Source organism: Nansenia antarctica (assembly GCF_963989245.1).
Source record: "Nansenia antarctica genome assembly, chromosome: 4".
NCBI lineage: Eukaryota > Metazoa > Chordata > Actinopteri > Argentiniformes > Microstomatidae > Nansenia > Nansenia antarctica.
This window is the reverse complement of record NC_137689.1, coordinates 68,943,814-68,960,433: the sequence shown is the minus strand read 5'-3', so window position 1 is coordinate 68,960,433 and position 16,620 is coordinate 68,943,814. Positions and strand designations below refer to the sequence as shown.

General features: G+C 43.2%; 1 protein-coding gene across 1 annotated transcript; it reads left to right on the top strand.

The window, feature by feature from the left end:
* Positions 1–13,925: 13,925 nt before the first annotated feature.
* Positions 13,926–16,341, top strand: LOC308155073 (tubulin beta chain-like; the record flags this gene model as incomplete). The annotated part of the gene is made up of 4 exons (XM_080528311.1): positions 13,926–13,982; positions 14,375–14,483; positions 14,946–15,056; positions 15,284–16,341. The coding sequence occupies 4 exons, from the start codon at positions 13,926–13,928 to the stop codon at positions 16,339–16,341; spliced, it is 1,335 nt and encodes a 444-aa protein (XP_080384437.1).
* Between the last annotated feature and the right edge of the window lie 279 nt (positions 16,342–16,620).

Below are 16,620 nucleotides of genomic sequence, written 5' to 3'. Positions count from 1 at the left end.
GTGTGTGTGTGTGTGTGTGTGTGTGTGTGTGTGTGCGTTCGTTCGTGCGTGCATGCGTGTCTGTGTGTGTGTCTGTGTGTGTGTACGTTTCTGTTCTGTGTCTACCATGTCTTTTTTTGTGATCTGTGAGTCTTTTTGTGCTTCTCTGCATGTCAATGTGTGTGTGTGTGTGTGTGTGTGTGTGTGTGTGTGTGTGTGTGTGTGTGTGTGTGTGTGTGTCTGTGTGTGTGTGTGTGTGTGTGTGTCTGTGTGTGTGTGTGTGTGTGTATGTGTGTGTGATAGACAGACTCCAGAGGAGGACTTGATAAGGGGGGGGTCGAGGATGGAAGGAAACTGGCAGCTTTGAACCCCTGAATCAATATTCCCCTCAGAGGTCATCCGTGTGGAACCAGGAGACACTTCCAAAGGCATTTCTCGAATGCACTGCAAGGTTGGCTAATCACACAGCTGAAATGGAAGACGTGCCAACAGTGGAGCCATTTTGATTAGATACAGACAGTGTTGCTGAAATGAGAGAGAGAGAGAGAAATCCACTTTCTCACAGTCTGTAGAACACATGAAAGTATAAGGGCAATTTTCTACCCTAAATGCCAATAAATATACCCTGAATTCAATAACCTACCTCCAAACAAAAAAATTGACCTACTTGTGAGGTGAAAAAGAAGTCAGCTGCTGAGCTGCAAAATATGTTACCTCCTGCCACACTATGAGACATGTGTCATTGTTGTAACAACACAGTTGTTATAGTTATAGTAGACATACAGAGAACAAATATATAGATATAATTCTGACCACACAAACACTTAATTAACTACACATAAAATACTGATACCCACTCCACGGTGGGGGACGGGGGGGGGACGGGGTGGTTTGCGACGCAGACCATCCACTGTCCAAGGCAACACACACTGTCATGCCAATAAAGCAACTTTGAATTTGAATTTGAATTTGAATTTGAATTTGAGAGAGAGAGAAAGAGAGAGAGAGGGGGGGGGGAGAGAGAGAGAAAGACAGACAGACAGACAGAGAAAGAGAGAGAGAGAGAGATAGCGAAAGAGAAGAGAAGAGAAAGAGAAAAAGCAGTCGTCCCACAGTGATGAAAGGAAGTGTTTATCAAGCGGTTCCTGACTTATCTTATGTTACACAATGGCCCCTTTAAAGTCCCTTTAAGTCTCCGGGGAGGCGCACGGAGCAGGAGGGACAGCCAGCCGGAGGAGAGAGAGAGAGGACAGCGCTCCTTACATCATGGCTGAATTCTATTTCTAGATGAAATTGCAATTAGAGAGAGAGAGACAGAGAGAATGAGAGAGAGAGAGGGAGAGTGAGAGAGAGATAGGGAGAGAGGGAGAGAGAGGGAGAGATAGGGAGAGAGAGAGAGGGAGAGAGAGAAAGAGAGTGAGAGAGATAGGGAGAGAGGGAGAGAGAGAGAAAGAGAAAGAGAGTGAGAGAGAGATAGGGAGAGAGGGAGAGAGAGAGAAAGAGAAAGAGAAAGAGAGAGAGAGAAAGAGACAGAGAGAGAGAGAGGAAAAAGGAAACAACAGGGTGAGGAGAAGGACATCCCATAATGCATGAAAAGTTCATTTCCGCTTTTAAGGGCTTTTACATCCCACACACACACCCCCCACACAAAAAAGAAGACAGGATGTGAACTGAGAATGGCCACATGTAAGTATTAATATATATATATATGTATTAAGACACATGTATTAGACACAGACGAGTCCTTCCCTCTCCACTATGTTAATCACCACATTCATCCTGCGACTGTGTTGGACCGTACATCCAATCACAACAGAACATTATTCATTGCATCCCACGCTGTTGAAAGGAGGGAGTAGGGCGGGGGGATTTAAGTCTGTCTGACTTTGATGTGCTGCCGGGTCGGTACTGCTGGTGGGTGGAAATCCTCCCGAGCCTCGTCCCTGTCCTCTAGAGAGAGACAGGTTTTTTGGCGCCTTTTGTCACATGGCGCGTGATTATGGCTTTAACGTTAGCGCTCGCTGCGAGATTAGCGGCCGGAGGGCTTGAAGGGAAACTGCCTTTTAGCAGCCGAATATCAAGTAATTAATAGTAATAATGTTGACCAGATGTATGTGCCTCTGCAGTTTAGGGCCTAAAGGGCCTAAAAATGAAAATCCTTCATTCTCCTTATCCAGCAGAGGGGACGTCATGGCGGGGGGCTTAGCTCTGGGAGAGGGGAGATGCAAGCAGCTCTGAATTTTGCTGTAATGCAGTTTTGTTTGAATGATTCAGGGCATGGAAAATATGAATGGCCCGGGCTTTGACCAATGAAACATGCAGACCACACAGAGGCAATTTTAGCCATGTTGCCACCATTTTGGACGGTGATGAGGGAATTTCTCCTTGCCCCTACGTGCGTGCCCCATGTTTTTCCTTGGCTTGCTTTTTGAGAGTCTATACTTCAGTGTTAGTTCATGTTGTTTGTATTGTACTTTGTAGCTTTTCAGGTGTGAGAATGACAATGTAGGCGATACAACTGCTATGTAGCGCAGCAGCTAGTGTTCACCCTTTCAAGCCACAGTATCCAAAACCGGGGGGTGGGGGGAGGGGAGACAGGGGAAACAACAGGGTCGACATGAATGTGTTCTCAAGCATATCCTCACTGCTTCTCCTCACAGAGTCACACGGCCCCATGGGAGGCCCGGCCGAGCGCCGCGGCCCAATCAGAGACCGGATATCTTGTGCATGGCCGCACTTTTTGTGCCCAGGAGCCCGGGGGTGCAGCCTGGGGACCTCGGGCCATCTGTCATCAGAGGGGTGGCACTGGCGTTGTCACGTTCACAGTGGCATGCCAGACCATGCCCGCCCCCCCCCTGTCTCCCCCCATCTCCCCCCGCCTCCCTCTGCCTCCCCCCTGAGCCAGCGACTTCAACAACTGCATGCACGTGGGCGCAGTGGTCAGGAGAGTGGCTGGCTGACATGTCTCAGTGTGGCTGATACTACACCCATGGACATACAGTAAGAGTGCTTTATGAAACATATGGTCTGCTGTCATCTCCCGTTCCTTTGAGATGTTCTAGTTTACTGGGGGGGGGGGGGGGGGTTGGACTACGACCTGCAGGACTACTCTGGGGATTACAAACTTGGGACATTCTCATTTTCTTGTTTTCAATTTCAAAATGGCTGTGGATGGAAACTCTCTTGTGACCGACTTGAGATGATGATGATGATGATGATGACGATGGTGATGATGATGATGATGATGATCACGATCATGATCACGATCATCATGATGATGATGAAGCAGTGTATCATGGCGCTCACCACGGCGCTGTGTGTGTGTGTGTGTTTTCTGTGTGGGTGTGTGTGTATGCCTGTGTGTCTAGCATCTCGCTTGTGATCATCATCGTCATGTTTTTTGGGATGCACATCCAACAGGGTACGTCCTGTTTCATGACATGTCTTCCTCTCAGTCACAACCCTTGGTCATCTCTCAAGGCGCCGGAGTTCCTCTCCTTCCACTTGGTGTACAGCTGCTGGCGGGAAAAGAGCGTGCCAGTACGTCTGAAGCCGTGCCAATGAACATGGCCGTTTGATTCGCTGAAACCCGTGGCTCTCTGTGCTAATTGGATGTCGGTTGGTCTATTTTTAGAGAGGTTAGCCAAGCGCAGGGCCAGGCTTTTAAAAGAGCGGTAGATAAATAATGAAATTGACACAGATACGGCCGATGAATGTTTAACCCGTACTCCCATTCACAAGCTTAGCATTACCATCAGTTCAATAATCTTTTAATTTAAACAGTACGGGCCCTGATGTCCATAGCTTACAGTCAGCATCTGCTATGCACGCACGCAGGCACGCATGTACGCAGGCTAGCAGGCTAGCAGGCAGGCAGGCAGGCGAGTACTCAGGCACGCATGTATGCATATGCACGCACGCACGCATGCAGGCACGCACACACACACACACACACACACACACACACACTGGATGCAGTAGTAGTAGGTTACACGTTCATTAAATAAATCCAACCAGAGATATGTTGACATCTGTCTCCGTAATGGCGTTTGATAAGATGAATGTCAGATGAATGCGGAGACCGAGAGGTGTTGCTTCCTTATGATAATTAATTAATGCTCGAGATAGACAATTAAGATAAAGTTTAATCCATTACACAGCGCTGGGCCAGCCTCTCTCAACACACGGCAAGCAACGGTGAGAGACTCGCCCCGAATGACATTTTGCAGTGGCCTTATATGCTAGATTTCCGCTGACACCGGAAACAGCTGTCCCTTGCCAATCATCGGTCACCCGTCATACATGTTTACATACTAAAGTTAGAAGCTAGCTTGCCTCTGCTTCCCTACCATAACGGTTTGTTTGTTCCGGTCACCAGTTACCTGACTCTCAGTCAGCTGACCGTTCGTTCCCAAATATACTGATCTATTGACCCCAGTACCCATATAAGTCTACCACCTGGCTGACCACCACAAGGCTCCCCTTTCCTTAGATCCCAACTGGTCCCCATCTCTATATTTGGCTCAGGTCCAGTTACAGAAACGCATGCTGACTCAGAGTGGTCAGTTTATGTCCTGAGAGTGGGCACACTTAAAGTATGTTTAAGGTTACACAATGAGTATTGCAATATTTGATAGGCACACAGCATCTTGCACATAGCTACACAAAACGCATCATATCAGCTCACTCTTTTTTGTCTTCTCTAATGGACAGTAACTTTAATTATTTCTCTTTCTTTCCCCATGGTTGAGATCCCGCATTCCTCCCCCGGAATCGTCTTTAAATGACTTTTCCCATGGACAAATGCAAGTTCCCAGTCATGTGGCCTGACAAAGTGAACAAACATCTCACTCCACAATTGACTTGGCATGAGTAAAAGGTCACTTTGTGGTTAACTACTCTGATTAATAATCACCTCCTTTGGATAAAAACCTTTGTTGTTTAAAGGAGAAAATATCCAAATAGGTTTCTCATTGCTATGTCTAACTACTCTTTACAAATGAAGTAGGTATCATTTCCATCATTAATTCAAATCACATGTTTTTCCATAGTTTGTTACATAATTATACATTTTTAACAAATAGGGATATCGTCAATCCTTTTCTTTAGGTGTCTTCGATATCCTAGGTCGATCTTCAACAGAGGGACCATCATGCTTTTCCGGTCGCAATGAGGCACTATCTGAGACGCTGGAACATTGTTGTCTTTCGCCTTCTCGTCCTCTTGTATTGTTGCTGTGTTATTGAGAGACTCACAGTAGAAATTATTTCATTCACCCTCATGCTGCTTGCTCAAATGTTTTAACAGTGTTATTGAAACTCTAAATCCTTACCCCCTACTTTTCTCTCCCCTATTGTTCTATGTCCCCATTGTCTGATCTTAAAGGTTTACTCCTGTTGTGGTGAATACGTACAACAATTGTCAACAAACTGGCAAACTCCTGCAACTGAGTCTAGTGCGCTATTTGGTTTAACTCCCTGGATGTCACGACGCATGCGAACAAGATTAGTGTCAGAGTCTTTAGTTAAAGTAAAGTCTGTTTCGTTAGTTAACACCCAGAGCGTATACAGAACCGATAGAATTGTGGCCATCCATCTTATGCACAGCGAGGCCAGGATCACATGGTGTCTCCCGTCACGCATCGTCTGTCCGGTATCTCTTGTCCTAGTTTCAATCTTAATTCACAACAACATCAAGAATAATTGTTAATAGCAGAGATAATCATCATTATGGTCCTGGCATCAGTAATCGTTTGTCATAATACGTGTTTTCCCCTTTGCTTGGTTCTCATCGTCAGAGTTGAGAGTGGGTTGGGCCCCCTGTGGTCCCCCCCATCTAGTGAGTTATGCACTTGCCTGCTGAGACATTTTTAGATACAGGGATTGCACAATCGTTAAGTACAGGTAGACAGACATTGAGTTTCTCTCAAAATGGTTAACTCGTCCTTCATCAATGCTCCTAGAGGAAACAAAAGGATTTGTCATTTGAAGTTCATGCCATGGGTATTCAAACTAGGACGTGTGTTGTGAAAAACCGTGAACCGTCCCTTTAATATCCAAATCAGTTCTTTAATACTTAGTTTATTTACTGTCAATGTGCAATCTGAGTCAATTCTCATAAGCATACTTTTAATGAGGTAGATAGGTTCTATTCTACCCGTATGTTAAACATTCTGATCATAATCATAACTGATGGCTTGAATACTTCCCCGTTGGTCTATGTACACTATGAGCTTATTTTGCATTAAGGTGTAAATTTGCTGTGAACATTTAAATGTTCTATCCCTCTCTTATAATCAAATATTTCTCAGTCAATCACCCGTTGGTTTTGGTAGCTTTATCAGAGACATTCTTGAGTCAGTGTGAATGGTTTTCTATCATAAATGTTGCATCAATGTGTAATGCTCGTGCATTCAGCTGTTGGCCGATTAACACTGTTGATTGTGTAAAATACCGTCATATTCGTATGTGTAATTGCTTTATCAAAGTCTGTAGTCTGTCATGTCATTATCATGTTTCCGCTTCCACACAGAAAAACAACATTTTCATTTACAGTTTACACAGAGAATTATCATTTGTGGTTTCCCCTTTCTCTCATCCGTCAATCGTTCACTGTCATTTCAGCCCCCACTTCTGTTAGATCGGCCCTCAGCAACGCCCCCGTTTTCAGTCCGTCGCTCAGTTTTTTTTGCTGTCAGGAGATAGAATTGGCAAGAGTTGTGTTGTCCGTTCGGGATTATTCATCAATCAAAATGTCACATATTCCTCTTTGCTTGTGTGAACATCAACAGTCATCAATGCATGTCTCTGTTTACTAAGTAAATTCAAATGTTACGCTTACTGAGTCAATGCAGAATTGTATGATAATTACAATAAGAGACAACTACATTTTCATGTCTAACACTTCTATGTGTTCTCTGCGTGTGTGTGTCTCTGTGTCACCGAGCTGCGTCTTGTTTGCAAGGGCAGTTCTATTAATAGTGTTGGTTCAGAGCGTCGTCCCTGGTGCAGCGTTGTGGAGCAGTGTTTCACCCCTCGTCTCTTTACCACTTTTCTGCTGTTGGTGCTAAGCTATTTAGCTTGTCCTGAAAATACAATAGTTATTCATTTCACTCTTTATCATTTGTTTACAATATATTAATCAATACAAGGATTATTATTACTTAACTCAATGATTTCCCTATAACTCTATCACTCGACATGCTTCACGTAAGACTTCATTACCCATAATGCTTAGTATTCATTCCAACCCTCTAGGTCCGCGTATTGCGCAAGCTCCAAGACTTGTGGTTGGTGTTGCTTATTAAACAATCCCAAAGCTTCTAATTCCCTTATTCGTTTTTCAATCAATGCTGGTGTCATTGAGAAAATGTCTGGTGTCGATAATTTAAAGTTTTTCGCATCGTCTCCAATACCATCTAGAATCATATTTGTAAAGAATGCGTTAGGTTTGTCATCTAATTCCAAATTCGCCTTTTCTCTCCAGGTATTTTGGAATCTGATTACAAAGTCAGACATTGTTTCATTAGGCTTACGTTTACAATTCAGAATTTGTGAGATATCACGGTTTTGGCTAGCATGTTCGTTTAGAAATTTGGTTAATTGTTCAATGTGAGTCACTTTGTGTTGTTTATTAAACCATGGGAATCGTTCATTAATTGTATTACCTCTACATGGCCCATCATTATCTTCATTCAAAGTTTCACAAGCATTTATCAAAGTATCAATTTCAACATCTGGCATTAACGTGATCAGAATGTATCTTAAATCCGTGCCATTCAAATTACCATGTAGCAACATTGTTTCATACCAATTTATGAATCCTTTTGGGTTAATCAAGGGTCTGGGTGCGTCGACTATGATTGCAGATACGTCATTCAGGGTTAATGGTTTATACAGTACTTTCTCCTCTATATTTAACAATGGTGCCTGCACCCGGACCACGCTGCGTATCACATCCTGCTCCGCCTGTTCCGGCTGTACAGGAGGAGACACGCTCTGTATCTCCTTTACCTTGGGTATAGGGTTAAACCTATTGTGTTCCTTCTTTCTGACAATATTACCAGGCCATTGATTAGACATTATTACCCATGCTTGATAGACTTCTTTCATGTAATCAATATCCCATAATGGGTCGCAAATGCTTTTGTTTGATATCAAATATTCATCAATAATCTTTAGTTTATTCTTTTCAAAACTCCCGATACTTGGGAAATTATCGTCACTCCATTCCGCAATCTTTGTTAGAAACGGTTCTGCATAGAATGGTCCTAATTTAAGTAAAATCCATCCTTTTGGTGTCACTGTATCAGTGTATTTTATCGGAATATCAATTATGTGTGGATCAATTTCCAATAGTTTCTTAATAGATTTCTTTTCCCCTCGTGGCAAGTCCCTAACCGACTTATATTTAATAATCCGTTTCTCACAATTTGTCGTCCTAGACATTTGATTCCCCATGTTTGATTAATTACACTGCACACAATGTTAGTAAAAAGGAATTCTTTTATCTAAATTGTCTCGTTAGAGCTTTATAGTTACACCATTCGTGTCATATACTTTAATTCAGTCTGTTGCATTGCGTCTCATCAAGGTCATTTAAATCCACGTCTCATCTGTTCTCTCCTGTCTCAATAAATCAATCTTGTCACTCAAATCTGTTGCGCTTTACCATTAACACAAATGCCGTATCCGTTCAACGTCTTATCGTCCTACAACTGTCTTATTACCGCTGACCTATATCTTTCATTATCCTGTTTCTCTACATAATACCACATTACTAGACCACTTTAAACACTTTCTTTAAATCACACTTCAAATTACATACCATAACCACTTGCGTGTCAATACCTTATTCATTTAACCATCTTAATCAACATTCTACTTCATAGTTTCAATTGACTCAAGCGTGCTGCAGTTCACCTTATTTCCTGTCAAATACCTCAATATGTCTGTACCTTACAGATAACCATAAATAAAAACCCACGGAATGCCCAATTCCGTTTAATCAATTCTTCTATGAATTAATCAATATCCAGTGTCAGTATTAATCTCCTCCAGAGTGACACCTAGCATCTCTGTCCTTTATAACGTATCCTAGATGTGGATCAATGACCTTCAATGTACACAGCAATACTCAAGCTTTAATATTTAGTCAATTTTAATCATTGGCCCCCCCATCATCAAATTCATCCCCTTTCCTTCATTCAAGGAAAAAAATTACAGGTTTTTCCCTCTAGAACAACAATTCAGGTTAAGCACACAACCACACTGGTTTATCTGCCTTACCTGTCTCGCTGAATCTAGGATCCTGTTCGTTAAACGCCAATTGATAAGATGAATGTCAGATGAATGCGGAGACCGAGAGGTGTTGCTTCCTTATGATAATTAATTAATGCTCGAGATAGACAATTAAGATAAAGTTTAATCCATTACACAGCGCTGGGCCAGCCTCTCTCAACACACGGCAAGCAACGGTGAGAGACTCGCCCCGAATGACATTTTGCAGTGGCCTTATATGCTAGATTTCCGCTGACACCGGAAACAGCTGTCCCTTGCCAATCATCGGTCACCCGTCATACATGTTTACATACTAAAGTTAGAAGCTAGCTTGCCTCTGCTTCCCTACCATAACGGTTTGTTTGTTCCGGTCACCAGTTACCTGACTCTCAGTCAGCTGACCGTTCGTTCCCAAATATACTGATCTATTGACCCCAGTACCCATATAAGTCTACCACCTGGCTGACCACCACAAGGCTCCCCTTTCCTTAGATCCCAACTGGTCCCCATCTCTATATTTGGCTCAGGTCCAGTTACAGAAACGCATGCTGACTCAGAGTGGTCAGTTTATGTCCTGAGAGTGGGCACACTTAAAGTATGTTTAAGGTTACACAATGAGTATTGCAATATTTGATAGGCACACAGCATCTTGCACATAGCTACACAAAACGCATCATATCAGCGTTCATTAAAAAATCAGTTTGCTATTTACTGATTGACTGCCTGCTTCGTGAACCAAGAGCCATGTTCCTAGGCTAACGCTAATGCCATAGCTGCTTTACTCTATCTCTCTCCAGCGCCCATCAGCACAGCGACACAGCTCCCCAATTGCTAATGAACCGTTTGACATGAAGGTTCCAGCAACTGACAGATAAGGCAACCAAGGGAGGCTGGTGGAGGTAGAAATCAGAGGACGGGCTCATTATAATGCATGGAATGGAATGAGCAATGGTATCAAACACACAGGTTTGATATATATACGATAGACACCGTTCCCTGTTCCATTCCATGCATTAAACAATGAGCCCGTCCTTCGATTTCTACCTCCACCATGCAGCCTCCCCCGAAGGCTGCGACCGAACCCTAAATGCAAATATTCACTATCATTAATTATCATTGTGGCTTTTCTTTAAACACCAGAGCTACACTGGTGTAGCACAGTCAGGCCCCCCCGGGCTGTGGGTCTGGCACCAGGGCTCAGCTATGTCTGCATAATGTCCTCATTGTAATGCGTGAAATGGAATGAGGAATGGGGGTGTTCAAGTTGGACCCCCCCTAAAAGAGGTAAAAACAAGAGGTTGGAGGGGTCGAAACATTTATATATAATATATTTCCCATATTCATGCCTGGAAAAATCTTGTAAAACGATGTCAGACATCCCTAAAGTGGATCATACCATTTCTTAACCTTGACCTTACCTGACGCTACAGATCGATTAGTGATTAGTTGCCAGGCTGACTACATGCTGGCCACAGAACATATTCATTCATTCAATATAAGGTTGGCGATACACAGACATGTTGACTCTGTGGCAGTGTAATAGTCTCTGTCTGATATTGGAAGTCTAGAGTCGAGAACTGAAGCTAGCTAGCATTTCCCTCCAACCTGCTGAAGCCGGGGTCATCCCTATGTTCCCCGGGTCCTATGTTCCCCGGGTCCTATGTTCCCCGATTTCTTAGAAAAAAAAAAAAAAAGGGTTCTATGTTCCCCGCTTCCGAAAAAGGGTTCTATGTTCCCCGCTTCCGTGTTTTTTTTTTTTTTTTTTTTTTTTTATTATTTAAAAAACAACATACACAAATACATAATCATACTGTTTTTGTTTTTTTTTGTTTGTTTTTTGAAAACAACATACGCAAATACATAATCATACTGTGGATTACTAATTGATAGACATTTACAGGAAATTGCAGGAACTATTATACATAGGAACAAAATGATTATATGTACAAAACCTTTTGTAGGTAGGACACTATTGGACCTCGGCCCAAATCTAGTACTGAAGCTGACCCCCCATGCTAAACCATTTGGAAGTACAGTATACTAGGACTCCAATTCAGACACACTGTCACAAATCTACTAACTCTAATCAGCCTGGTCTCACACGGCAGACGTCAGAATTCGACGTTTATGGACAAACGTCGAATTCTGACTTGAGATTGCATCCAAACGTCGAATTCCGATGTGACATTTGCATCCAAACGTCGAATTCCGACGTGACATTGGGGTAGCTCGTTCTGATAGGGCAGGGGTGCGCCTGTTATGTGCGCCTGTCGGGGCTTCTCTCGGGATTATTCCATTTTGAATTGGAAACCCTATGGTTACCCTAACCCTAACCCTAACCTTAACCCTAACCCTAACCTTAACCCTTACCCTAACCTTAACCCTAACCCTAACCCTAACCCTAACCCTAAATGTGGCCTAACTAATTAATGCAAGTGCAATTCAAATTGGAATAATCCTGAGAGAAGCCCCGACAGGCGCACATAACAGGTGCACCCCTGCGCTGGTGTTCTTTTAGGAATATAAGATTTTCAATTCCATCTCGAAAATGATCTATCTAGGGAGTTATATAAAATGCTGAGACAATACCATGACATTGATTATTACATAATATATATTATGTATATTGATACATATGATTATGTATTTGTGTATGTTGTTTTTTAAATTTCAGATTTCAGATTCAGATTCATTTATTTATTCAAGGGACAGTGCATATTAATAAAACAAAAATAAATTGTAAATACGCCAGAGTTAGCCCGAAAGCTAGTTTTCATCCGCAGTCCCTATGCCATGATGTTGTATACGGCTCCCTGGAGGAAAAAAGTACATTTAAAAGATAAAATATAGGTAGTCCTAGGCACAAAAAAGTAGACAGGACAAGCATTTAGCTTAAGGGCATAACATAGGGGGTTAAAAGAGCATACATTAATCATAGGCGGTTAAAAGGAGGGTACATATAAGCAGAGGGTTAAAAGAGCATACATTAATCATAGGCGGTTAAAGGGAGACTAAGCAGACTAAAAGCAAGCAAGATATACGCACGGTAAGCAGACTAAAAACAAGCACACAGACTGTACAGGTAAGACATGTTAGGCAGTACACAGACAGGCGGTACACATGACATACAGGTATAGGACAGGACATTTCAATGTTGGCAGGTGTGTGTGTTGATCATCCACTGTTTTAGGTGCTTTCTAAATGATTTAAAGGTGCCTAATTCTTTAAGGTGCCCTGGAATCAGGTTCCATTCACATGCCCCTCTAACTGACCAGGCAGGTTGTGGGATTTGCTTGTGACCAGCTTGTTATGCAGTAGTTGATGTGTGTGAAGATCATGGCGTGGACATACATGGTAGCTGCCTCTGTTGACATGTAGTCCCTTAAAAAGCGGAAGTTGGACAGATTGAACTTGACAATTTTACAGACCTTTTTGATATGTGCCTTAAAAGTGAGGTTGGAATCTAACAGCACCCCAAGATATTTGAACTCGTTCACAACTTGTAGTTGTTCCCCTGAGATAATGACATATGCTTCTTCAGCAGAACGGTTTGTTTTGGTAAAAAACATGCTGACCGTCTTGGAAACATTAAGTTGGAGACGACAGTGGTTCAACCATGTAGTCACCTGAGCCATAGATTTGGTAAGTACAGCAGCTACCTCCGTCTTGGTCTGACCATGTGCAAAATAGTACAGTGTCGTCAGCATACATTAGTGTATCAACCTCAGGACATTGATATTGATATTGACATTGATACATATGATTATGTATTTGTGTATGTATTTGTGTATGTTGTTTAAAAAAAAACAAAAAAAAAAAAAAAAAACAGTATGATTATGTATTTGTGTATGTTGTTTTTTAAATAATACCAAAAAAAAAACAAAAAAAAAACGGGGAACATAGAACAATTTTTCGGAAGCGGGGAAGCGGGGAACATAGAACCCGGGGAACATAGGACCCGGGGAACATAGGACCCGGGGAACATAGGCATGCTCCCCTGAAGCCAGCTACCTAGCAACAATAGCTAATTCTTAGCTTCAATACAATAGCTTATTTTTGGGCTGCGTCTAACTTCTTATTACTTTATAATGTCGCCTTTGGTGAGCTAGCTATAACCAGGTTTGTCTAGAGAAAAGCTACATTTGTCTGGTGAATAGCTATGTATTAATTGTTTTGCGAAGATTGTTCACAAAGATTGTTTGTGAAGAACTTTGTGTGACATTTGTCTGTGTAAAATGTGCTATACAAATAAAGGCTATTATTATTATTATTATGTAAAATGTGCTCTGCAAATAAAGGTTATTATTATTATTATTATTATTATTATTAAAAATGTGCTCTACAAATACACGTGATTCAGTGATTGATTGACAGCACACGATGCACGAGCTTTATTTGAATATCAAATCAGATCAGATCAGAATCAAGTGCATCTCTTGAAACAACCAATCGTACAATCTAATTCACCATGACGCGCTGTTCGTGTAACCAATAGAATCGCTAGAAATGTGTTCAGACTGAGCAGCGCGCTGAACAACCGTTAGTGTCAGAGACATCCACCGCTACACCGGGACAGCATCGTTCAGAATAGCTACAGCAAGCCTCGACAGAGCTTACATCAAGAGTTGTATATTCTTTTTAAAGTAATACAATACTGTTTATCGTAAAATGAGGGAATTGGTTCATTTACAAGTGGGTCAATGCGGAAATCAGATCGGCGCAAAGGTGGGTTTTGTTCGAGGCCATAATCAGCTAGTTGAATAATGCTAGCTAGCTGTCTGTCTCCGTCTAGCGGTCTGAAGCTTCTGCTGACAGAAACATTAGCTGGGTTGCTAGCCAATATACACCTATGTGTTTATTAAAGAGCAACATCAGGTTGCGCATTATTTGTTGACTGTCTGCAACCATGGAATCAATACATTTGAATGCTAAGCATGTGAATCATCAGTCCACCATTCGTGGCAGGAAGAGTAATCTAGTAATCTATGGCGGCAAGCTACCATGCAAGGCGCCGGCCCGCTCACTGGGAGCAATTTGGGTTCAGTAATAATAATAATAATAATCATTATTAATAATAATGTAAACAACATGAACCCTTCTTCCTTCACCTGCTGCAGTTCTGGGAGGTGATCAGTGATGAACACGGCATCGACCCCACAGGGACCTACCACGGGGACAGCGACCTGCAGCTGGAGAGGATCAACGTCTATTACAATGAGGCGACAGGTGGGTGACATACACAGGGATCTGTGGGAAAAATACAAAAAACTAGTTTTTTTGAATGTTATTGCCTTTATTAAATGACTATTATTTTCTAAATGCGTCTTTTAATGTTAGTTAGATGCATCTATATATTTGTATTGACTTGTTTGAATCATATAGTAGGCTAATTATTTTATTATTTAGTTATTTTGTTTATCTTTGTTATATGCCCCTTGGATTGTATGGTTTATTCTTGTTTTATTATGTAGTTTATATGATTGCTTTTGTGTGTTTTATTGATTACTATTGTTCTATTGTTATTTTTATGCTGTGTGGATATGTTAAAGCACTTTGAGCTGCAACGTTTGCAGGAAATGTGCTATACAAATAAAGGTTGTTATTATTATATAGCTGTAATGTGCTGCTACTAGTGACAGTCATAAGTAAAGTTATGACATTCATTCTATTACATTTGTGTTCCAACAGGAGGAAAATATGTCCCCAGAGCCATCTTGGTGGATCTGGAACCGGGCACTATGGACTCTGTTCGCTCAGGTCCCTTTGGACAGATATTTAGACCAGATAATTTTGTATTCGGTAAGAATATTTCATAGGTTTTTGATCTGCATTTGATGTAGCTAAACAAATATTACATTTCAAGTGTTTGTGTTGAAAACAAAGGCTGAGCTGGAGAAATTGTTCAATGTTTTTAACATGTAATATAATAATATAACATAACATCTGTAGGACTAATAATAATAATAACAGATAATGCTGTCTTCTACCTAATTTCTTAAAATGTCTCGTGTGCTTCCTGTTCACAGGACAGAGTGGTGCTGGCAACAACTGGGCCAAAGGCCATTACACAGAGGGAGCAGAGCTGGTGGACTCGGTCCTGGACGTGTTGCGGAAGGAGGCGGAGAGCTGCGACTGTCTTCAGGGGTTCCAGCTGACTCACTCCCTGGGTGGGGGCACGGGGTCCGGCATGGGAACTCTGCTGATCAGTAAGATCCGTGAAGAATACCCAGACAGGATCATGTGCACCTTCAGCGTGGTGCCCTCTCCTAAAGTGTCAGACACTGTGGTGGAGCCGTACAACGCCACCCTGTCAGTGCACCAACTCGTAGAGAACACGGACGAGACCTACTGCATCGACAACGAGGCCCTGTACGACATCTGCTTCCGCACGCTGAAGCTCACGACCCCCACGTACGGAGACCTGAACCACCTGGTCTCATCCACCATGAGCGGCGTCACCACCTGCCTGCGCTTCCCCGGCCAGCTGAACGCCGACCTGCGCAAGCTGGCCGTCAACATGGTGCCCTTCCCCCGCCTGCACTTCTTCATGCCGGGCTTCGCCCCTCTCACCAGCAGGGGAAGTCAGCAGTACCGCGCCCTCACCGTCCCCGAGCTCACGCAGCAGATGTTCGACGCCAAGAACATGATGGCCGCGTGCGACCCGCGGCACGGGCGCTACCTGACGGTGGCGGCCATCTTCCGCGGCCGCATGTCCATGAAGGAGGTGGATGAGCAGATGCTGAACGTGCAGAACAAGAACAGCAGCTACTTCGTGGAGTGGATCCCCAACAACGTCAAGACGGCCGTGTGCGACATCCCGCCCCGCGGACTCAAGATGGCCGCCACCTTCATCGGCAACAGCACGGCCATCCAGGAGCTGTTCAAGCGCATCTCCGAGCAGTTCACCGCCATGTTCCGCCGCAAGGCCTTCCTCCACTGGTACACGGGCGAGGGCATGGACGAGATGGAGTTCACCGAGGCGGAGAGCAACATGAACGACCTGGTGTCAGAGTACCAGCAGTACCAGGACGCCACGGCCGAGGAGGAGGGAGAGTTTGAGGAGGAGGAGGAAGCGGAGGGCTGAGAGGAGGGGGAGGTGGAGGGCTGAGAACATCCTGACGCCACCGTTTCCTGTCCCGTCCTGTGTTCTGTTCTGTTCTCTTATTCACTCTTATTGTGTTCTGTTCTGTTCTGTTCTGTTCTCTTATTCACTCTGTTCAGGAGTTTGAGGAGGAGGAGGAAGCGGAAGGCTGAGAGGAGGAGGGGGAGGTTGAGGAGGAGGGGTAGGTGGAGGGCTGAGAACATCCTGACGCCACCGTTTCCTGTCCTGTCCTGTGTTCTGTTCTGTTCTCTTATTCACTCT